Below are 25,535 nucleotides of genomic sequence, written 5' to 3' on the forward strand. Positions count from 1 at the left end.
AATAATCTCATCATGTAGGCTATACGTGCACTACAGCCAACATGCTAGAACGCATGTGCCAATACTGGAGTGGGCACTCTCACTATATAACGCAATTTTATTTGTGAGAAGACCATCAGTAGAGTTGAATATAGGTACATAAGCTGCTAGCAGGAGCAGGGCATAGAACATTGCATTGATGGTAAACAGCTAATAAGTTAAACATAGCATAATTAGTGGCTAAAAATGGCTACATTAGCAATGGAATTAGCAGTGCAATATTAGCAGTAACCAGTAGATAAATAACAGTAAATGGCATATAACTGGCATACAAAGTCCCGTAAATTGCATAGCATTAGGCTAACAGGCTAATAGAAGAAGCACAGAAAGGCTATAGCAAATAAACAAACAATACACACTATATGTCACAAGCAACAGTATCCTTTGTCCTACAGCCACTTGAGATTTTGCTCGACAGCCATTGAGGTGAATCTCTTCCACCTCTTCCCTGTTTTCGTACAGTGGGCAGTAAGCCTTTGACTTGGCCTTGGCCCCTGCTGTGGGCTGTGCAGGTGTTAGTTCCTGTGGAGGAGACTTTGTTCCCCATAGTACATGGTGTCATTGGAGCCTTTTTGCTGAAAGGCCGCAGGCTTCTCCTGTTGGGTATTGGCCCTGGCTGCACCCAGGTGACTCTGCTTCCATCTTCAGCCATTGTACTAGGTACTGAAGGATCACCATTTAATGGTCAGTGAACTCTGAGAAGTGGCGGTTTAAACTAGAGATGAGCTGCCCAGATCCCCTAGGCCACTTACTATGCTAATAGATGTACATAAGTTGCCAGCAGGAGCAGTGCAATCGAGCATCGAAGCAATGGTAAATGGCTAATAGTCAGTGGATACAGATGACTACATTAGCATTGGAATTAACAGTGCAATATTAGCAGTAACCAGTAGATAAATAACAGTAAATAGCACATAAAGTACTGTAAACGGCATAGCATTAGGCTAATAGCAGAGGCGCACAAAGGCTACAGTAAATAAACAACCAATACACACAATGTGGAGTAATTATGTTAACGGCACTACAATGCTAACAGTTTAGTTAGGCAAACTAAACACTCTATTTACCATGGGGAGTTAGCTTACTAACCATGCTAACGACTCTAGCATGCTAATGACACTAGCATGTTAAAAAGGACATAAACCGGAAACCATAAGTAATGCTGGAAACCGTGCCGAATATTTGTTGCCTTTTAGCTGTTTGGGACTACAAACACAACCGCCATCTTAGGTCACATAGTATCCTATGTTATGGGGGTACCACATGGAATGACTCACACTCTAAAAGCATGAAAAGTAATGGGAAACTAACAGAACCACACTAACAATATGCACAGCACACAAGAGGGCCTGTGGTAGCGGTTTCCGTTTTTAAAGTGCAAGCATTTGTAACACAATGAAAACATTGTGACAACACTGTAAGACAGTATAATAGCGAATATATTGGCTAATTACACACACATGCACACTTCAAGCATGACAATGGTAAGCTAGAACAGGCCACTTACTTTGTATTGACACACTAGAACCACACCATGTTAGGAAAAGTGTCCAGAGTTTGTAGTCTAGTATGCACTCTTCAGCTACAGTGTAATATTCTTCATTAAAGGTATCCACATCTCCTTTAGTGATGGTTTGTTCGCGAACAAATCAGCTCTAAGAGCCGGCTCTTGTAGGTGAACGTCGGGAGCCAGCTTGCATATCAGAAGAGCCAAATATACAAATATACACCTTAAACTTTTTCGCAATTCCCAACATTTAATCACAGCAAGAATTCCCTGTCATAGGTCAGTTAGGATCACCACTTTATTTTAAGAATGTGAAATGTCAGAATAATAGAAGAGAGAATGATTTATTTCAGCTTTTATTTATTTCATCACATTCCCAGTGGGTCAGAAGTTTACATACACTAAATTATTATTTGATAGCATTAACTTCAAATTGTTTAACTTGGGTCAAACGTTTCAGGGTAGCCTTCCACAAGCTTCCCACAATAAGTTGGGTAAATTTTGGCAGAGCTGGTGTAATTGAGTCAGGTTTGTAGGCATCCTTGCTCGCACACTCTTTTTCAGTTCTACCCACAAATTTCCTATAGGATGGGATCAGGGCGTTGTGATGGCCACTCCAATACTTTGACTTTGTTGTCCTTTCGCCATTTTCCACAACTTTGGAAGTATGCTTGGGGTCATTGTCCATTTGGGACCAAGCTTTAACTTCCTGACTGATGTCTTGAGATGTTGCTTCAATATATCCACATCATTTTCCTGCCTCATGATGCCATCTATTTTGTGAAGTGCACCAGTCCCTCCTGCAGCAAAGCACCCCCACAACATGATGCTACCTCCCCCGTGCTTCACGGTTGGGATGGTGTTCTTTGGCTTGCAAGCCTCCCCCTTTTTCCTCCAAACGAACGATGGTCGTTGTGACCAAACAGTTCTATTTTTGTTTCATCAGAACAGAGGACATTTCTCCAAAAAGGACAATCTTTGTCCCCGCAAAAAAAATTCTTAAATAATATTGTCCTAAATGCTTAAGCGCACACACATTCGTTCTGACTGTCTGCTCAGACTAACAGCCTCACCTGTTGTTCCTGTCAGTCAGACAAGCAGTGTCAACCAATGAGGCACAGATGCGTGAGGGAGTGCCGAGAGAGAGGAAGGACATTTGTGAAAACAACAGCTGGAAAATGAGTCGGAAGCACAGTAGCATTTGGATGCATTTTAATAATGTAGACAATGTTAGAGCACAGTGTGGAATTTGCCAAAACAAAATCTCATATAACGCCGGTTCTATGCACAACCTACACCGGCATATGCGAACTGTACACCCAACTGTGAAGCTTGCTGTAGCGGAGCTTCGAGAATCTAGCGGGCCTGCTAGTGATAGTGGTGGAGCCAGCACCTCCACACGTGGAGATGTATCCACTCAGTCAAGTAGGCCTATTCTGCGACCCACAGCAACACAGTCTTCTATGGACCAGTTTATGCCAAAGTCTATGTCTGTAGCAAAATAAGGCCAAATTGATATTGCATTGCTAAAATGATTGCCACCAATTTCCAGCCATTCTCGATCATGGAGGACTGAGGTTTTTGAAATTATAGCAATAGTCTAAACCCAATGTACACAATTCCAAGCCGGAAAACCCTTTCGAAATCAACAGTACGAGAGCACACAGGCTTCAGTGCGGGAAAGAGCCCAAAAAGCTACTGCAGTTTGCCTTATCACTGACTGCTGGACATCAAGGGTAACCACTTATTACATGTTGGTTACATGTAACTTCATTGAAGATATTGTCAATGTTTAGCTGTCTTCTGGACTGCGACAGACACACCTCAGAGAACTTGGCAGAGGAACATTTGAGAGTGGCCAGAGAATGGCAAGTAGATGGAAAAGTGGTCTGTTGTTTTAGCGACAATGCAGCTAACATAACCAAAGCCATGAAAATGTTTTAAGGGACCCATCATCCGTCTTGCCCACACAATAAACGTGATTGTAAGAGATACTCTTAAGGTGATGAAGCCCACTGTGGACAAAGTGAATGCAGCTGTGGAATACTTCCACAGGAGTACAGTAGGTGCTGAAAAACTGAAGTCTACACAATGCCAGATGGGGATGCCTAAGCTAAGGCTTAAACAAGACTGCACTACAAAGTGGAATTCAACATGTTATATGTTGAAGCGGATTCTTGAGTCAAAGGATGACATCATCTCTACCCTGGCCATTGTCAATGCACCTGTTGATGCTCTGACCTAAGAGGAATGGGAGGTGGTGGAGGAGGTGTTCAGAATCCTGGAACCCTTTGAGCAGGTCACTGTGGAGATCAGTGGACAGAGGTACAGTCAGCAGTTATTACTACATAATTATTTAATCCAGTATTATAAATGTATATGAGCAGTAGATGAGTATGTAGTATCAGTAGACAAAACATGAACCTGAACTAATAAGTTACTGTTCTCTCTTTTCAGCTATGTGAAACTCAAAAATAACACTCCTGTGTAAGGGTCTGCAGCAAATCACAGCCATCCACCAGAGAGAAGCAAATGTAACCACAGGACATGTGACAGAGTTGATGGACACCCTATGTTTACCAATGGACAGAAAGTTCCTCCGAATGGAATATACTCATGTGCTATCAGAAACTGCTGCACTTGACCCCAGGTTTAAGAAGTTAGCCTTCAGGGATGCCAGAACGATTGATGGGGCTCTTTAAAGAAGAACCTCAGCAGCAGGGAGGGACAGCCCCAGCAGTCAACTGGCTCAGGCACCAGAGCAAAAGGAAGAAGAGGGAGCAGATGGAGCAGAAGCACCAGCAGTAGTGCCACAAACGTCTGCTGTTTGGATGCTGTTTGACGAGAGAGCACCTGGGGATGCAGCACGAAGGAATACCTCAGGAATCCCATAATGGAGGTCCGATCCTATTTGGAGGAGCCCCTCTGATCTGCAGATCCTCTGAGCTGGTGGAAGAACAAGGCCTCTGTCTACCCACAGCTTCTCTCAGAGAGGGTCTTCTCAAAAACGGGACAAATAATTAGTGAGAGAAGAAACCGCATCAGCCTCTCGAAAGTGAGGCAGCTTGCATTTCTGAATGCAAATCTCTCATAAAAGCAAAATATGGTAAGCATTGCTGTGTGCTGCTGGTTATAACATGGCAATAAAGAAGAGAGAAAAGAGGGACCAGTTTAATGTTTTAAGTGGAATGCTGCAGTTTTGCACGTTTTTACTTATTTTTCTTTGATATGGTGCAATATTCTATTATTATGTTTTTCAGATTGTATTCGTTTTGAATTGTTACATGTATATGTACTTTGTTTCTATACATTAAAAAAGTTATACTTTAATGCACATGTGTAATAGCATCCCTCTTTTTTGCATTTATTTCAATTTGTGGGATGATGCAGTTTTGCAAATTGTTATTTATTTTTGATATGGTGCAATATTCTATTATGCTGTTCAGATTGTATTCGTTTTGAATGGTTAGATTTATATGCACTTTGTTTATATACATTAAAAAGTTATAGTTTAAATGCAAATGTTTAATAGCATTCTTTTTCATAACAAACCAATGCATTTTTAAATACATTGTGGTTAAGGTAGAGTATGATTTCATTTCATAATTTAATTAGAATTGTTTTAACACCAATCATAGTCAAAACATCGCAAACTGTTTGACTTGAAAAAATACAAAACATCATTTTTTTTTAAAGAGCCGGGTCTTTTTGGTGAGCTGAGCTGAATGAGCCAGCTCACTGAAAAGAGCCGGAATGCCCATCACCACTAAAGACCGATAAGGGTAGAGCTATGCTTTTATAGTTGTCCCACCCCACAGGCCCATTGGCCTGGGCCCAGGTGGACTGGATCAAAGGAGGTGATGGACAGATCAAGAGGTGCAATGAAAGGTCACATTGGGGGACATATTCTAATCAAGTGAGAGAGACTTTGTCATTTCTTCAAACAATCATCTTTAATCAATATAGATTCATTATTACAATAATGAGGCTGGTCTACCCCACACCCTTGAGTGTTGGACCAAGTAACCTAACCTTTACACAAATGCAGAGTACTATATATAACTGACACTAAAAATGCTTAGTCATTGTTAGTTCCACCCATGCTATGCAGATTGGGGCATCATAAGCCACTCTGGGTTCATCTTGTCGTTATCTTCACAGGGTTGTTATCTTAACCCCACACTGGCTTAGTTCCCCAGATGCAAGGATGATTTTGAGACAATGAGGGATTGTTCTACTCTTAAGCTATCCCAAGTAAAACACATGCTTGTCTATGTAATACAGTCTTTAACCTCTCTTGTGTAGGGGGCAGTATTTTGACGTCCGGAAGAAAAGCATGCCCAAAGTAAACTGCCTGTTACTCAGGCCCAGAAGCTAGGATATGCATGGTATATTTGGATAGAAAACACTCAAGTTTCTAAAATTTCTAAAACTGTCTGGGAGTATAACAGAACTGATATGGCAGGCAAAACCCTGAGGACAAACCATCCCCCTTAAAAAAGAATTCAGCCTACCACTATTTTTAATGGCCATTAGTTTTATTATAAGGCCAGGTCCTCCCAGATTGCAGTTCCTTGGGCTTCCACTAGATGTCAACAGTCTTTAGAAAGAGTTTCAGGCTGTTTTTTAGAGAAATGTGCCAGAAATGGTAGTTTTTCTAGGTGGCTCCCATTTTGGCTGTAGGGTTTCCAAGCGCGTGGAAGAAAGCACTTTCTTTGGTATTTTTCTCCGGTAAAGACAACAATGATTATCCGTCTTAAATTGTATAATTTATTTACATATTAGGGTACCTAAGGTTTGAATATAAACTTTGTTTGACTTGTTTTGAAAAGTTTATTAGTAACGTTTGGGATTCATTTTGTATGCATTTTGATGGAGGGAAACTGGGTGGATTATTGACTGAAGCGTGCCAGCAGAATTTAGTTTTTATGGATATAAAGAAAGACATTATCGAACAAAAGGACCATTTGTGATGTAACTGAGACCTTTTGGAGTGCCAACAGAAGAAGATCATCAAAGGTAAGGCATTTTTTACATCACTATTTCTGACTTTTGTGTCGCACCTGCCTGGTTGAAATATGTTTTTCATGTGTTTGTATGCGGGGCGCTGTCCTCAGATAATTGCATGGTTTGCTTTTGCCGTAAAGCCTCCAGTCCTGGAAAAAAGAATCCTACTTCAAACTGACTATCCTACCGATCCTCGACTTCGGTGATGTCATCTACAAAATAGCTTCCAATACTCTACTCAGCAAACTGGATAAAGTTTATCACAGTGCCATCCGTTTTGTTACTAAAGCACCTTATACCACCCACCACTGCGACCTGTATGCTCTAGTCGGCTGGTCCTCGCTACATATTCATCACCAGACCCACTGGCTCCAGGTCATCTACAAGTCCATGCTAGGTAAAGCTCCACCTTATCTCAGTTCACTGGTCACGATGGCAACACCCACCCGTAGCACCCGCTCCAGCAGGTGTATCTCACTGATCATCCATAAAGCCAACACCTCATTCGGCCGCCTTTCCTTCCAGTTCTCTGCTGCCTGTGACTGGAACGAATTGCAAAAAGTAGGAGACTTTTATTTCCCTCACCAACTTTAAACATCTGCTATCTGAGCAGCTAACCGATCGCTGCAGCTGTACATAGTAGCCCACCCAATTTACCTACCTCATCCCCATACTGTTTTTATTTATTTACTTTTCTGCTCTTTTGCACACCAGTATCTCTACCTGCACATGACCATCTGATCATTTATCACTCCAGTGTTAATCTGCTAAATCGTAATTATTCACCTACCTCCTCATGCCTTTTGCACACAATGTATATAGACTCTTTCTTTCTGCTGTGTTATTGACTTGTTTATTGTTTACTCCATGTGTAACTCTGTGTTGTTGTCTGTTCACACTGCTATGCTTTATCTTGGCCAGGTCGCAGTTGTAAGTGAGAACTTGTTCTCAACTAGCCTACCTGGTTAAATAAAGGTGAAATAAAAACACAAAAATCTTACACAGCGGTTGGATTAACAAGAAGTTAAGATTTATTTTGATCTATTACACTTGTGATTTTATGAAAGTTAAATATTTATAATACTGTAGTTTGACTTTCGCGCTCTGCAATTTCACCGGATGTTGGCCAGGTGGGACGCTACCATCCCACCTCCCCATAAGAAGTTAACTAATTTGTCAGCTCAAGTCATCTCTGGTCACGATATGCTCAGATTAGCTGCAGGAAACTAAAATGGCTTACTATTAGTTACATATTAATTGTTAACCATTAATATCAAATAAATCAGGTAAATACATAATTTTCTCTCACATTCCCCTCTCAAGAAACTGTTTGTTTTCTAGAAAAATTCAAGATGGTTAAGTATACATTTAAACTAACAAAATACATCCCTCTGGTGCCTGACATTTCATCATGGTAAACAACCTTCCTCTGGGTTGCTGAGCTTAATACCTTCATCAAAACACAGTCAATTTGGAACATAATAAAACCCATAAAATTAACATCACACATAAGCTTCATTACAACAGATAGGACAGTCATCACGTTGGCACCACACACATAGGTAGGGTCAGCATGATAAAAGTGTCCACTCCATTTGGAACCCTTCCTACACCAGTGACAGAGACCTGGGCTCCTTGTACCTCTCTGGGCACCTTGTACACACAGTGTAGAACATGAGCTCCACATCTGGGTCCTTGTGCTCAGAATTGGGGTCCTCATCATCAGAGATGTAGTCAGGAATAGGGAATAGGTCACGGAAATCATTCAGTTTCCAAATCATAATTAAAAACCTAATTAATTATCCAACCCAAAATCCGGAATGACATTGCTCAGTGATTCACATTGGTTCTATCACTCAACATTTTAAACCCTCAACTTAAACACACATCAATAAAATAAACCAAACCATGATTATTCTCTCCTTACTAGAAAGCAATGTTTACATGTAGTCTACCCTAACAATTTTACTCTATATTTTTAATACCAACCTCAGCTGGACACTCATTAAATGTCTATTATTTTAAGATGAACTTGTAATACGCCAAATGTCGAAAATACATCAGCCAATTCTCAATCAATCCAAACAATTCAAATTCGAAATTCTTACTTTCCAATTGACTTACTTTCCATTGTTACCTTCACTAGTCTACATTTGTGTCCTTAAACTCAGAAAGCCCTCTACAATATCTAAAATAATCGAATTATGTCTTTCTGCTACCTCTGTCTTTCCATCTAACGTTATTATACCAGGTGAACAATTTTTTGAAATTATACTTTAATTACTCATGACCAAATCCTCCCTTTCGGCAATTCTATAAATCTATTTTAGAATTTTAGAAAAATATTGTCTCACAAGATTAAAACCTCTAGGGCTTTCCTGATTCACATTGTTCTCAAAACCCCCAAATATGATATCTCTTGTTTCGCTGGTTGTACTTTCCCATATGATGCCTTGTGACCCTGCTCTACCACATAGTTTACTAATGTGGTGATGTTTGGCATTTGGAGTTTTTGTCTTTTTACAGCAATAAAAAATTCACTACATTTGTATCAACACAGAACCCTCAAATCTACACCCTTTAGCGATTTTTTTTTTTTTTAAGTGGCGTGATACAAAGTTTGACAATTTGTCAACATCATTCATGCTCTTACCCATATATACTGGCAATTATACACCGACCATATTCAACGGGCATGGGCATTCGTAAATTCATCTGTTATTCTGCGCTCTAGTACGTTCAGACAACTGCTCTGAAATCCGAACAATAGCCTGAGCGAATTTACCAAGTCCCTAATTTAACAATGTCTGTTGCACAACGACTATACAATTTAGCAAAGCTAAGAATTATGTGAATAGTTAATATACTAGCAAGTTCGATACAATGATATGCTATGCGGTTAATAAGGATAACTCAACCAACAAATTTGTCATAATTAGTTCAAACAAAGAATTTGTATCTTAAGACCAATAAGCATACGACATACTCAAATGACTTAATAGTTAGTGCGATTACCCTGATACAACACTAACATCAATACACTGGTGTATTGAGCTAATGATTTTTATTTTATGTCATTGTGCCAAGTCACAATTGTATCCCTGAATTATCTATTAGATTGTAATTCTCCTGTCAGCAAGGGAAATGCTGCCGAATGTTATCCATGATTAGATTTTTCCCAAATTTGAGCGGAATTTAGTGCCTCTGTGGCTTTGATATAGTTCGCTTATATGAATTTATTTCTGCGCCTCTCTCCTTGAAGTTTTAATATATGCCAATCTTTTTCTGAGACTATTACCCAGTCATATAATGCTTAACCTTAACATTATCAAATGATCCACAAAGACCACTCTGAACCTACATATGGGTTCACAAGTTAGAATATGAATATCAGTCAAATTATTATATTTAGCAAATCTCTAGTAATCGATTACACACACATACAATTGCAAATATTTCCCATATATCTTCAAATAATCATTATGTAACTTAGGAAAACTTAGGTACTCACATTAATTAACTACTCCATGTGTGTTTCCAACGACTCTCCATCCATACACTCCCAGCAGAACCCAAAAACGTTCGTTTCCTGGCCGCTGCCCTATGGGAATAATGCTCCACACTTATCCTCAACAGTTCCTTAGACTTTCAGAAATTATAGACTTGCCGCTATTGTTCTAAAATAACATCCCACACTCAATACCACCTAACAATAACACATAACAATAGTAACCCAGGGCATACCTGTTTACCTCACTAAGAACACTCTTATCAACTCAACTCAATCCTGCTAGTTACCTCAGCTGTGGCCCTCTTAAGGCCAGCTTTTACGTTTTTATTTTTATTTATTTAAATTGTATTTTCTAACATGCAGAAATATTTTCTATATTTCTATAGCGCTTTTGACTTTCTCTTCTAGGCCTTAACTAGTCGACAAGGTCTAGTTATACATCCTGTACACACAGATTTGGATGTCATCCACCAGTTTTGGATGCACACGTTAATTAGTCTTAACTAGTTCATACTGGTTCTAGTCGTTATCCGATATACACAGATTTGGATGTTAACGTCAGATGGCAGTTCCCTCAGTGTCACGACTCCTACCGAAGGTAGCTCCCCTTCCTGTTCGGGTGGCGCTCGGCGGTCGTCGTCACCGGCCTACTAGCTGCCCCTGATCCCTTTTCCGCTTTTCTGTTTATTGGTTTCACCTGTGTTTGTTTTAGGCCCACCTGCTGGTTGTGCGGGATTGTTTGGTGTTCGTGTGTACACGTCTCTGTGTCACTGTTTTCCCATTTTCTTGGGTTTTGCTGGACTGTTTAAGTCCCCCGTGTTTGGGGCATATGTTTTGGTGTGCGCTCTGTGTTTTGTGGGGTTGGCATATGTTCACCGTTTTTGTGCATTAACTTTTTATGGCTGCAGGGGCAGTATTGAGTAGCTTGGATGAAAAGGTGCCCATTGTAAACGGCCAGCTCCTCAGTCTCAGTTGCTAATATATGCATATGATTATTCGTTTTGGATAGAAACCACTGAAGTTTCTAAAACTGTTTGAATTATGTCTGGGAGTATAACAGAACTCATATTGCAGGCAAAAACCTGAGAAATTCCACTTCCGGTTTGGATTTCTTCTGGGGGTGGCAGATTTTCAACCAAGCTCTCATTGAAATTACAGTGAGATATGGATGAGTTTTCACTTCCTACACCTTCCACTAGATGTCAACAGTCAATAGAACTTTGTCTGGTGACTCTAATGTGAAGGGGGGTCGAATGAGACAGGAAATAGTCACCACTGCCACGAGTTGACCATGCTTTCACTATGCGCATTCACAGGGGAAGGACCTGCGTTCCACCGGTCATCTGAAGTCATTCTAATTCCCCGGTTGGAATGTTATTCAAGATATATGTCAACAACATTCTAAAGATTGATTCAGTACATCGTTTGACATGTTTCTACTGACTGTTACAGCACATTTGAACATTTTGTCACGTTATAGAGGACGCACTTTGTGACTTTGGAATTGTTTACCAAACGCGCTAACCAAAGTAGCTAATTGGACATAACTAACGGACATTTTCGAACAAATCAAGCATTTATCGTGGACCTGGGATTCCTAGGACTGCATTCTGATGAAGTTCATCAAAGATAAGGAAACATTTATCATGTATTTTACTCCAACATGGCGGCTAATTTGGCTAATGTTCTGAGCTCCGTCTCAGATTATTGCATGGGTTGCTTTTTCCGTAAACTTTTTTTGAAATCTGACACGGCGGTTTCATTAAGGAGAGGTATATCTATAATTCCATGTGTATAACTTGTATTATTATCTACATTTATAATGAGTATTTCTGTTGAAATGATGTGGCTATGCAAAATCACTTGATGTTTTTGTAACTATTGAATCTAATACGCCAATGTAAACTCCAATTTTTTATATAAATATGAGCTTTATCAAAAATAACATGCATGTATTGTGTAACATGAAGTCCTATGAGTGTCATCTGATGAAAATAATTCAAGGTTAGTGATACATTTTATCTCTATTTCTGCTTTTGTGAATGCTATATTTCGCTGGAAAATTGCTGTGCTTATTGTGGTTTGGTGGAGACCTAACATAATCGTTTGTAGTGCTTTTGCTGAAAAGCATATTTGAAATTGGACACTTTGGTGGGATTAACAACAAGATTACATTTAAAATTATATAAGACACATACATGTATGTTTTAGGAATTGTAATTATGAGATTTCTGTGGTTTGAATTTGGCACCCTCTATTTTCACTGGTAGTTGTCATATCTATCCCATTATCGGGATTGCAGCCATATCAAGTTAAAAAGTATAGCACTACCCTGAACTCTCTGCTTCCTGCGCCTGACTTCTCACCCACTACACCCCGGACGTTACACTCGGAACTCCATTGTCATTTTTTAAATATTTGTTTATTGTTTCCAAGAAATGTCAGTCTCACCCTTTTTATCTGTCTCTGTTCGGAACACCGTAACCACCCGCTTGACACCCTCCTTCAGATCTTAGGCAGGCCCCGTGCACGGTTAAACCCAGGTCTTCAGGAGCCGTCAGCAGATGGAGTTTGGTGTCCCGTCTGGGTCGCCATATATTGTCGTGGAATATTCGAATCAAGTGAGAGAGACTTTGTCATTTCTTCAAACAATCATCTTTATTCAATATAGATTCATTATTGCAACAATGAGGCTGGTCGACCCCACACGCTTGAGTGTTGGACCGAGTAACCTAACCTTTACACAAATGCAGAGTATGTAATGCAGTCTTTAACTCATTTGTCAGCTCAAGCCATCTCTCGTGACCATACGCCCAGATTAGCTGCAGGGAACTAAAAGAGACCATAAAAACACAGACACTATTAGGGCAGAAATGTCTTACTATTAGTTAAATATTAATTGTTAACCATTAATATAAAATAAATCAGGTAAATATGTCATTTTTCCCTCACATGATCTAGGATCAGGTTCCCTCTGTCCATGCAATCTCATTCATTGTCACCTAAAATTCCAAACTGATCCAAACTGAAACAGGCACTAGACGGCAACATCTGCTCACTGAGTTATAGCCACCCTTATCACACTTCATATGGCAGTTGATCTGTCACTGACCAACAGGAAAAAATGTATCATCATTGGATTTTATTTTAAATTATTATTATTTTTGGGGTTGTGATAGACTCAATGACAACACAGTGGCTTTTTCACCCTCAGAAATGAATAGTGACGTAAAACAACTAAAATAACTTGTGAGGCTTACATACTGAAACAAAAGGAGATCAACTCTACACTTTACAGTTACTGCATACATGTTCAGTGTCTTTTCACTCAGTTTAACTGGGGTGTAAAGGGAAGTACCCGTGCTCTCTGGAAGTAACTTCATATTTATATGGTAATTGGAGGCTGGTGCACCTATTATGTACTGATTATAATCAGATTGAATCGGTTTCTCTTTGATTCATGAGAGGGGAATTTAATCCTTACACAACTGAGGATGAAAAGGAGATTCCTATTGAGGGAGCATTTGAATAGATCAGAGGCAACCTACATGAAGCACGGCTACAAGGTGAGAAGTTTTAAATGGAAATGTCTGTAGGGATGCGTAGAAAGGAAACATATCTAAGCATTTAGTTCATTAAACATGTTTTAAAGTCCCTATTTAAAGTCCCTAATATATTTTATATATTTTTCATGAATGCATACTTTTTTATGTGTCGACCCATCCAGATTCAATGAATGTATCACGGCTCAGGCTAAGAGAAAGATGCAGACACAGGAGTACAAGGGTCAGGCAAATAGCCAGTTGGAGCAAGGCTAGCCGACGACCCAATGAGGGTGCAGAACGCCTTCCAGAACCGGGATGAGAACTGAGGACCGCGATCGGAGACCATGTCGACCGGAGGTCCATGGATCCAGAAGACGTGCTGCACCATGAGCTGAGCCGTCTCCTTAGTTGATGGCAACTTAGGAAGTGGGATAAAATGGGCAGCTTTGGAAAACCTATCCACCACCGTAAGGATGGTGGTGTTGCCATCTGATGGAGAGAGACCCGTGACGAAGTCCAAGGAGATATGGGACCAGGGGTGGTGAGGAACGGTGAGTGGTTGATGGAGGCCAGCCAGAGCCTGCCACGGAGTCTTGTTCTCAGTGCAGTGCAGGCGGCAACGAACGCAGAGACATCAGGAACCATGTTGGGCCACCAAAAACGTTGTCGCACAAAGGTCAGGGTCCGACGGGAGCCCAGGTGGCAGGCAAGCCTGGAAGAGTGGGCCCATTCCAGGAACATGATGAATAGCACTTCCGGGTTCCAGGCACTCTCAGCCTCCAACGTGTGGAAATCCATCGCTTAGTCTGCCACACTGTGGGAGTCTTGTCAAAGCTGAAGTAACTTTCAGGCAGCCTCTCTCAAGTACAATGGAGCATTGAAAACTTTCTTCACCTCTGCCACAAACTCCTCCAGACTGAGGCATACGGCCGACTGCTGTTCCAATACGGCTGTAGCCCAGGAGAGAGCCCTCCCGGACACCAGCGTGATGCAATTTGCTATCTTAGAGCAGTCCGAGGGGAAGGTGGAGGGCTGCAGCTCAATGATGAGGGAACACTGAGCGAGAAACACCCGACAGGTGCCCGACTCTCCATCGAAGCCACTGGGGTGGCCTGGGAGGTGGTGCTGCAAACAGCCGGGTTACTGAGGGGCTAGGAGGTTACCGTCATGGTAGGCTGCCTAACAGGCAACACTTGGAGGGGGGTGGAGACAAGCAAAAAGACACGTTAACCTCTCCAGGATAGGGGACGCTAGCATCTCACTTGGCCAAAAGCCAGGGAAAATGCAGCACGGCAAATTCAAATAAAATTATATAAAAATCAAACTGTCATTAAATCACACATGTAAGATACTAAATTAAAGCTACACTCGTTGTGAATCCAGCGAACATGTTAGATTGAAAGGCTTTTCGGGGAAAGCATAAGAAGCTATTATCTGATGATAGCACAACAGTAAACAAAGAGAGTAGCATATTTCAACCCTGCAGGCACTACACAAAACGCAGAAATAAAATATAAATCATGCCTTACCTTTGACGAGCTTCTTTTGTTGGCACTCCAATATGTCCCATAAACATCACAATTGGTCCTTTTGTTAGATTAATTCCGTCAATATATATCCAAAATGTCCATTTATTTGGCGCGTTTGATCCAGAAAAAAACAGGTTCCAATTTGTGCAACGTCACTACAAAATATCTCAAATGTTACCTGTAAACTTTGCCAAAACATTTCAAACTACTTTTGTAATACAACTTTAGGTATTTTTAAACGTTAACCTGTTACTCCTACCCCCTACTTTTTCGAACATTCTGTTAAAAATCGCGCAACATTTCACCACCCTGCTACTCATGCCAGGAATATAGTATATGCATATGATTAGTATGTGTGGATAGAAAACACTCAGACGTCTATAAAACTGGTTAAATCACGGCTGTGACTATAACAGAACGTGCGTTTCATCGAAAAGTGCAGGAAAATCTGATCACTGAAAATGGGAAAATATATCCATGCGCCACTTCAACCAATTGTTAAACGTGAACCACATTAAATGGGGCCGAGGTTGCAATACCTACAGCTTCCACACGATGTCAACAGTCTTGTCATTTGCCTACTATTTGTTTCTTGGTCAAACAGACACAAGGCAGCGCAGTTCTTCCGGTCTCCGACCGGATATTTTGGTTGAGATTTACCCGGACATTATTTCCAGACGTACAGCTATAGAATATACATCGCCTCGTGATCAATTTGATCGCTTATTAATGTTTAGTAATACCTAAAGTTGCATTACAACTCAATGAACTCAATGAACAGACAGAGACCTAAAAAAAACATCTGAATAGTTAGTCCTCTGGGTTTTGCCTGATACATAAGTTATGTTATGCTCACAGACATGATTCAAACAGTTTTAGAAACTTCAGAGTGGTTTCTATCCAAATCTACTAATAATATGCATATCTTATATTCTTGGCATGAGTAGAAGGAAGTTGAAATTGGGCACGCTATTTATCCAAAAGTGAAAAGGCTGCCCCCTATACCTTAAGAAGTTAAACGGATCAGGGTGTAACAGTAACTCCTCGTGTGTTCCAAATGGTGGCTCCTTGGGAGGAGACAACATTGCAGAGCTGGTCCGAGTCTGCTGGGTCAGTCATGGCCAGTTCGTATTATCATGGCTCAGGCTAAGACCCAAATGCAGACACAGGAGGCGGATAGTACTAGTTTCTGAGTTTATTACAGTACAAGGGGCAGGCAATTGGTAGGTCAAGGCAGGAAAATAGTCTTTAAAAAAAGTAATCAGAGTCAGGCAGGTACAGGACAGCAGGCAGGATCAGGGTCAGGACAGGCAGATAGGTCAGAAATGGGAAGACTAGGAAAAGCTCAAACTAGAGCACAGGAAACCCGGGAACACTCTGGTAGTACTTGCCGGGACAAGACAAACTGGCAACAAACAAAAAACGAAGGTATAAATACACATGAGGTAATGGGAGACACCTAGTGGGGGTTAGAGACAATCACAAGACAGTTGAAACAGATCAGGGTGTGACAAAATGTGGGATTTGTTTTAATGAAAGCCTAGATACTGTATGTTATTGCATTTGCAGTGGGGTGAAATATGATTCAGACATCTCATTCCCCTTTAAATGACGTTCAGCCTGGCTTTATAGTACACACAGTGTCATATGATACAAGATTCCAATCACCACTGAGCACTTTCAGATGTTCCAATACTATAGTAAAGTTACATTTACATTTACATTTAAGTCATTTAGCAGACGCTCTTATCCAGAGCGACTTACAAATTGGTGCATTCACCTTATGACATCCAGTGGAACAGCCACTTTACAATAGTGCATCTAAATCTTTTAAGGGGGGGGGTGAGAGGGATTACTTTATCCTATCCTAGGTATTCCTTAAAGAGGTGGGGTTTCAGGTGTCTCCGGAAGGTGGTGATTGACTCCGCTGTCCTGGCGTCGTGAGGGAGTTTGTTCCACCATTGGGGGGCCAGAGCAGTGAATAGTTTTGACTGGGCTGAGCGGGAACTGTACTTCCTCAGTGGTAGGGAGGCGAGCAGGCCAGAGGTGGATGAACGCAGTGCCCTTGTTTGGGTGTAGGGCCTGATCAGAGCCTGGAGTTACTGAGGTGCCGTTCCCCTCACAGCTCCGTAGGCAAGCACCATGGTCTTGTAGCGGATGCGAGCTTCAACTGGAAGCCAGTGGAGAGAGCGGAGGAGCGGGGTGACGTGAGAGAACTTGGCAAGGTTGAACACCAGACGGGCTGCGGCGTTCTGGGTGAGTTGTAGGGGTTTAATGGCACAGGCAGGGAGCCCAGCCAACAGCGAGTTGCAGTAATCCAGACGGGAGATGACAAGTGCCTGGATTAGGACCTGCGCCGCTTCCTGTGTGAGGCAGGGTCGTACTCTGCGGATGTTGTAGAGCCTGAACCTACAGGAACGGGCCACCACCTTGATGTTAGTTGAGAACGACAAGGTGTTGTCCAGGATCACGCCAAGGTTCTTAGCGCTCTGGGAGGAGGACACAATGGAGTTGTCAACCGTGATGGCGAGATCATGGAACGGGAGCAGCTCCGTCTTGCCGAGGTTCAGCTTGAGGTGGTGATCCGTCATCCACACTGATATGTCTGCCAGACATGCAGAGATGCGATTCGCCACCTGGTCATCAGAAGGGGGAAAGGAGAAGATTAATTGTGTGTCGTCTGCATAGCAATGATAGGAGAGACCATGTGAGGTTATGACAGAGCCAAGTGACTTGGTGTATAGCGAGAATAGGAGAGGGCCTAGAACAGAGCCCTGGGGGACACCAGTGGTGAGAGCGCGTGGTGAGGAGACAGATTCTCGCCACGCCACCTGGTAGGAGCGACCTGTCAGGTAGGACGCAATCCAAGCGTGGGCCGCGCCGGAGATGCCCAACTCGGAGAGGGTGGAGAGGAGGATCTGATGGTTCACAGTATCGAAGGCAGCCGATAGGTCTAGAAGGATGAGAGCAGAGGAGAGAGAGTTAGCTTTAGCAGTGCGGAGCGCCTCCGTTACCCTACTATCAATGTTATACGACCCAAATTGAATGCTCAATGTTCAGTATATCACTCAAATTCAAGACCCTCAATTTAGCACAGACCAATAGTTAGAATGTAAATTTACAAACGGGATCATGTAGACAGCGTGTACTACTTATTACCAGTATTAACTTTTTTATCAATACAGCCCCCGTTTTTCCCTGCCTTAAACTGTCATGAGTGGCATGTTTATGAAAGATCGGGATCTCAATGCATTCTTAGTCTAAATAACGATACATTTTGCTGTGTGCAGACACCCCCATCCATCCAGCAAACCCAATCTGATGAGATTTGTAATCGAAACAAAATAAACAAACAACGCATCAATACCGTCCTTCATAAAGCACTCGATACAATCCTACATATCACTCAAGGTGTCTAAACTTAAATCCAAAACCTTAGAGGACTGGTAACTCCCCCATTTTGTTACATGACTCACAATGTGAGTAATGTGAGAAAAAAACACTACTACTGATTTTTTTAAACAAATTGAATAAGAATCACCACCCATAATAACTCAATAAATTTAAAAAATGGTATCCATACAGCCATAGGAAAATAGACTTAAACAGTTTACATTTAGTCAAAGGCAATGCCCTCTTCTTCCTGTTGGTCCGAATCATAAATATGGCTATGAAATATAAATCAAACGACAGGACAGAGGTAATTCAAACCCTTCAAAGAAGTGTTTCTTACTATATTAGACCAATTCATGAAAAACAGTCAAACATTTCATATATTTGGTATCCCATGTCTCCAGTGCATTTCTTATCAAAAGAATTCACGTATTTAATTAAAACTCAGAAAATAAAGACTTCCATGTGTGTGCCCCTTTAAGATACCTGGCACTAACTCATATTCATAACCAGGCAATTGTGTGCGTGCGTGTATGGTAAACCATATGGAAAAAAACTAACACAAATGTCTAACACTCATTAAGTTTACATCAACCCTTCTTATCAATGACTTTGTCACTGTCACCCATCAGAGCGTCTGCTAAATGACTTAAATGTAAATGTAAATAAGGTTAAGAAAATAAAAGAAACCAAACCATGATTATTATCTCCTTACTAGAAGACAATGTTTTCATTGTAGTCTACCCAAACAACATTACTCTATATTTTTAATACCAACTGCTGGACATTCCCTTTCTGCTTCACACTTATTAAACCTATATTATAAGATTAACATGTAATGCGCAAAATCCACAAAATGACATCAGGGAAAATATACAATATACATTTCGATGGGTTAAAATAGTATTTTTGAACACAACAATTCAGTCAGTAACATAGACCCAATGCTATTGAAATGACCAGTAAATCGATTTTTTTACACAATTATAAGGGTTTGTAGTCTTAACATCTGGCACATAATAACAACACAATTACCAGAAAACAGACTTAAAGTTCATCCAAGTGTTTCTTGCAAAGATTTCACATTTGTAAAGGGGATTTAGCAGTCAAAAAGTTGAATCGACATTCATTGATTTGGAAACAGATCTGGCAAGGTCAATAAAAGCAGATTACATTTTCCCTTGCGACATAATGACATTTCTTCATTACATCACAAAAAAACGAACTTTCAAGCTGTATGGGCTATTTTATTTAAATGTATTAACCGGACCGAGAAAATCCCATAAGTGTTCATTGTTTCACTGGTTAGGGTAAGTGAATTCCCCATACTTTCCTGTCATAAAATGAACAATGCCCCTACACTCACTTTTGGATGGACCAATGGCCCCACACACTATTCTTCGATATTTTTCTGCTAACCCCACAATATCCATGCTGATAAGAGGTTTCTAAACTAACATCAAAGCAGACGTACACATTCTATCAATATTCTCACATGCCCAAGCTGTGTTAATTCCCATACTAATATACTATATACTACATGCTTAATGAGTATATACTTTGTCATATTGTTTGCTGTTATTAAATTTGAAGACTCTTTTTTTTCAAATCAATTCTCTGTGTAATTATTCCTTACGTGATTAATCTAAACATGTAACATCTTTCATCTAGGAAGTCGGGGGCACCACGGGAAAATGTTTATAGTCTCTATTTCCCTAATCAACTCTTCAGATTATTTTCAGATCTATTACAGTCAAACAATTAATGCATTATTACCTCATCAATCTCATTCCTGAATATCGCAAACCCTTGGATATCTGCACGAACTATAGCATCATAAATCATGAAACAGTGATATACAAATTGGCTTACTTATTTATTTATGAACTAACTAATCAATCACAGAATCACATAAACACACGCACAATAGGTCATATTGGACAAAACCAATATGACGGCTTGGTAGACAAAGGAAAGATGTGGGGACAGTTCAAGAGCGGGAAACTCAGAGTGGACCCAGATAAATACAGGTGGCTATACTCTGAACATGAACAGCCACTCATTCTAAAATAAATTAAAATGTACATATTTCCGAGTGTATGGCTTTGTTTTCTCTCTCTGTGGTCGCCAGTCGTCTGCTGGAGAGAGTTTCTGGTTGAATTCCCCAGAAGTCCCAAGGTCTTTCGTGGTTCTAGTTTTGTCAGCTGGCTCTGGATAGTGTCGGTTGTAAAGAATACGTCAGACGTACTATTTGGTCATTCAACCGGTTGCATTACCAGACTAAAGCACTTAAAGAGCTGCAGCCTGAATAATTATTCTTTCGTTTTTTGATTTCTTAGCCATTTCAACGTAGGAGTGATCTCCATGTTCTCTGGTCTTGTCCTTTAGTAGAGCTGCCAACCATTTCAACATGGAGCAACAGCTTATATGTTTTCTGGTCTATAGAGTGGTAGCCATTCCAACGTGGGGACCTCGTCCCTGCATTCTCTTGACTGTATGTACATTTTGTCACAATGTCACAGGCGTTCCATGACGTTTGGGTATAATGTCTGTGCCCATGAGGGCGTGGCCACTGACTGGATAAACTTTATGTAAAAAAAAAACATTTTCTCATTGAGAAGACTAGAGTCACATTTCATCTTCTCACAAATAGTTTCATATTTATTCATATAAATTCCACAACATTTAGATGTAAATCTGATAAATATATTGTGAAAGCTCTTAAAGTTACAATGTTTCCGTTATAACGTCTTAAATTATATCACCACGCAGTAAATGTTGGACATGATTATTGTGTAAATAACCACGGACCATTCTAACTGATTGGAATACAGAAATATTGTTACATTATTCAACCTTTTGAGGTTACCGTACCACAAAGTCTTTCTCTGTGGTAACAAAGTGATTCTCAACTTTAATTTCAGCAGGTATTTACGACTTCACCACTCTAAAAGAGAGAGTGAGCGGACCCACTGTAACCTGATCCTTCAGATCTTCACAGGAGAGTCATGACAACTTCATACTATATACTATTAGTTCATTTTAGTGTATTGTAAACAAATGGTAACCTTTCAGTTGAGCTTTGTATGTCTCCTGGAAGTTGATGCTGTTACTATGCAGCCTCTTGCTAACTTGTTAGCTTAACAAATGACTCGTTAGACATTTTACAAAACAATTTGGACTGTTTAGAGCACACACTGCCCGAAGGGGAAGGGTTGATCCAAGCTCTCTGACCTCACAAAGGCAGTCAAGCACCCAAGCCAACTGGCTAAAGTTGGTTAGCTTGCTTGCTACTTCCAGACACAAATAAGAGAACACATCCTCACTTTGACCATTTCCTCACCCTAACAGAGCTTATTAGGCTTTTTTTCGTGTTATTCAAAGCGTTGGTGACTAACTGTGCTGCTGGTAACTATTTAATTACGTTCTTTCCCTAACGTTTACTTACACCGGCCATATTCAACAGGTGTTGACCATTCGTAAATTCATCAGTTATTCTGCACTCTGGTACATTCAGACAAGAGTGCTCTGAAATCAGAAACAAATAGCCAGAGCGAATTTACAAATAACCCTCTCTAAAAATGTCCATTGAGAATGCACAACGACTATACCGTGTAGCTAAGCTAAGAATGACGTGAATAATCAAGTCAATAAACGTTGCGTAGTTGGATAACATATAGTTAATATACAGCAAGTTTGATGCAATTATATGCTATGAGGTTCATAAGGATAGCGTAAGCAACAAATTTGTCAGCCAACATAGCGTATAACTTGATTTGAAAAGTCATAACTTTATAATATTGTTCAACATTTTCTTAACATTTGGAACGTCTTTCTTATAATTGGAAAAGAGTAATTTCCCCTCCAAAATATTTTTTAATTATTCTGTGTCATTTCAAATGTTGTATTTGCACATTTCCGTGTAGGGTTTACATTTATAGCTGGTTTTCCAAACATAACCAAATGCTTTACCAGTACACTGACTAATACATTTTCTTTTACAATGTTTATTTAATTTTGTATATTTTTCTTTTTTTTTCTTGTAACCTGCAGGATTATTTTCTTATTTCTTCAGGATAATATCCTGGAGCACTTTCATCAGGACTCTGTCCTGGTATCTCTTAACATAGCTCATGCATTATGATTGTAACTCATAGTATATTACTTTAGGACTCTGTCCTGGTATCTATAACACGCGTGACCTGTTCCTAGAACAGGACTTTCTAAAAGTTCACTTTCCCCAATTGGAGGTTGTTTTTAAGAAAAATCAGTCTCACCCTTAATGTATCTTATCTGTCAGAAATGACGTATCCACTCACAGACACTCCTGGCAGGTCCGAGGTGGGTGGAGCCCTGTGGGTTGCGCCCCTGCACACAGTTTAATTACCCTCGGTCTCCCGGGAGCAATCAGCAAATGGTGTTAGCATCCCACCGCTGTAACCAATTTGTCGTGGAATATGTAATCAAAGGCAAGAGAGACTGCAGAGTCTTTCAAACAACACTTTATCATAAGATTTGCAAAAATGAAGCAATCAACGTCACCAAAAATTGTTGGTTGCTTGGTTGCAATGAGTTGAAAGCTTAACAAATTATAGGGAAAATACATACAACCCCTTCCTGTATACATTGCAGTCAGCAGATAGTGTGTAAAAGGTCATTAGTTAGCACATTCACAACAGCAAAACACTATAATGTGCTCCTTTCTGCAAGTTTTCATACATGTGCCTTTCTGTAGATATTAAACCCACGGGATGTTACATGCTGTGGCCACACCCAAGCTATAGGCCCAGTCTTATGACTAAGTCCCACAAAGACAAGTTTATATCAGGTTAGAAAAAACAATAGCATATAACAAGAGACAATTCTTTAAAAAGTAAAACATGGGATAGCATGGCTAATTATGTAATTTTCCACAACACATCACTTTAAAACGTCTTGTGACGGCCGGCCGCCCAACAACCTGCCCGCTTGACCCTATCCCCTCCTCTCTTCTCCAGACCATTTCCGGAGACCTTCTCCCTCACCTCACCTCGCTCATCAACTCATCCCTGACCGCTGGCTACGTCCCTTCCGTCTTCAAGAGAGCGAGAGTTGCACCCCTTCTGAAAAAACCTACACTCGATCCCTCCGTCAACAACTACAGACCAGTATCCCTTCTTTCTTTTCTCTCCAAAACTCTTGAACGTGCCATCCTTGGCCAGCTCTCCCGCTATCTCTCTCAGAATGACCTTCTTGATCCAAATCAGTCAGGTTTCAAGACTAGTCATTCAACTGAGACTGCTCTTCTCTGTATCACGGAGGCGCTCCGCACTGCTAAAGCTAACTCTCTCTCCTCTGCTCTCATCCTTCTAGACCTATCGGCTGCCTTCGATACTGTGAACCATCAGATCCTCCTCTCCACCCTCTCCGAGTTGGGCATCTCCGGCGCGGCCCACGCTTGGATTGCGTCCTACCTGACAGGTCGCTCCTACCAGGTGGCGTAGCGAGAATCTGTCTCCTCACCACGCGCTCTCACCACTGGTGTCCCCAGGGCTCTGTTCTAGGCCCTCTCCTATTCTCGCTATACACCAAGTCACTTGGCTCTGTCATAACCTCACATGGTCTCTCCTATCATTGCTATGCAGACGACACACAATTAATCTTCTCCTTTCCCCCTTCTGATGACCAGGTGGCGAATCGCATCTCTGCATGTCTGGCAGACATATCAGTGTGGATGACGGATCACCACCTCAAGCTGAACCTCGGCAAGACGGAGCTGCTCTTCCTCCCGGGGAAGGACTGCCTGTTCCATGATCTCGCCATCACGGTTGACAACTCCATTGTGTCCTCCTCCCAGAGCGCTAAGAACCTTGGCGTGATCCTGGACAACACCCTGTCGTTCTCAACTAACATCAAGGCGGTGGCCCGTTCCTGTAGGTTCATGCTCTACAACATCCGCAGAGTACGACCCTGCCTCACACAGGAAGCGGCGCAGGTCCTAATCCAGGCACTTGTCATCTCCCGTCTGGATTACTGCAACTCGCTGTTGGCTGGGCTCCCTGCCTGTGCCATTAAACCCCTACAACTCATCCAGAACGCCGCAGCCCGTCTGGTGTTCAACCTTCCCAAGTTCTCTCACGTCACCCCGCTCCTCCGCTCTCTCCACTGGCTTCCAGTTGAAGCTCGCATCCGCTACAAGACCATGGTGCTTGCCTACGGAGCTGTGAGGGGAACGGCACCTCAGTACCTCCAGGCTCTGATTAGGCCCTACACCCAAACAAGGGCACTGCGTTCATCCACCTCTGGCCTGCTCACCTCCCTACCACTGAGGAAGTACAGTTCCCGCTCAGCCCAGTCAAAACTATTCGCTGCTCTGGCCCCCCAATGGTGGAACAAACTCCCTCACGACGCCAGGACAGCGGAGTCAATCACCACCTTCCGGAGACATCTGAAACCCCACCTCTTTAAGGAATACCTAGGATAGGATAAAGTAATCCCTCTCACCCCCCCCCCTTAAAAGATTTAGATGCACTATTGTAAAGTGGCTGTTCCACTGGATGTCATAAGGTGAATGCACCAATTTGTAAGTCGCTCTGGATAAGAGCGTCTGCTAAATGACTTAAATGTAAATGTAAAACGTACGCCATCCTTCAGCACATGTCACCCTTTATAAAGCACATGTTTATATCACATTCGCCATAGGTGATTTTGTCACAGAGTTATGCCACATTTATGAACCCTTTTTAACCTCTTAGTCCGCCCCATCCCGCATGCGGGATCGTGACTACAGCCTCAAGCTCATTACCATAACGCAACATTAGCGATTTCTAAAAATCGCAAATGAAATGAAATAAATATGCCTGCTCTCAAGCTTATCCTTTTCTTAACAATCCTGTCGTCTCAGATTTTCAAAATATGCTTTAGAACCAGAGAAAATCAATAATTTGTGTAAGAGTGGTGATAGCTAGCTTAGCATTTAGCGTTAGCATTTAGCACGCAACATATTCACAAAAACCAGCAAAGGG

The 25,535-nt window shown here is 41.3% G+C and overlaps 1 protein-coding gene across 7 annotated transcripts in view; it reads left to right on the forward strand.

The window, feature by feature from the left end:
- LOC124035964 (HERV-H LTR-associating protein 1) overlaps positions 1-25,535 on the forward strand; it is an 82,894-nt gene that overhangs the window by 44,096 nt on the left and 13,263 nt on the right. The window contains exons 12-13 of one of the 7 annotated variants that reach the window (XR_006838819.1): positions 3,602-3,871; positions 4,004-5,062. The exons of 4 other annotated variants lie outside the window; for them this stretch is intronic. Coding sequence is in view for 2 of the 3 variants with exons in the window: in XM_046349960.1 (XP_046205916.1) it covers positions 3,602-3,612 (11 nt within the window). In the remaining variant the exon portion in view is untranslated. Of the gene's footprint in view, positions 1-3,601; positions 5,063-25,535 lie in introns of those variants that run through there. 2 more of the 7 variants (XM_046349960.1, XM_046349961.1) reach the window with 2 other exon arrangements.

Source organism: Oncorhynchus gorbuscha, linkage group LG05 (genome assembly GCF_021184085.1).
Source record: "Oncorhynchus gorbuscha isolate QuinsamMale2020 ecotype Even-year linkage group LG05, OgorEven_v1.0, whole genome shotgun sequence".
NCBI classification, from domain to species: domain Eukaryota; kingdom Metazoa; phylum Chordata; class Actinopteri; order Salmoniformes; family Salmonidae; genus Oncorhynchus; species Oncorhynchus gorbuscha.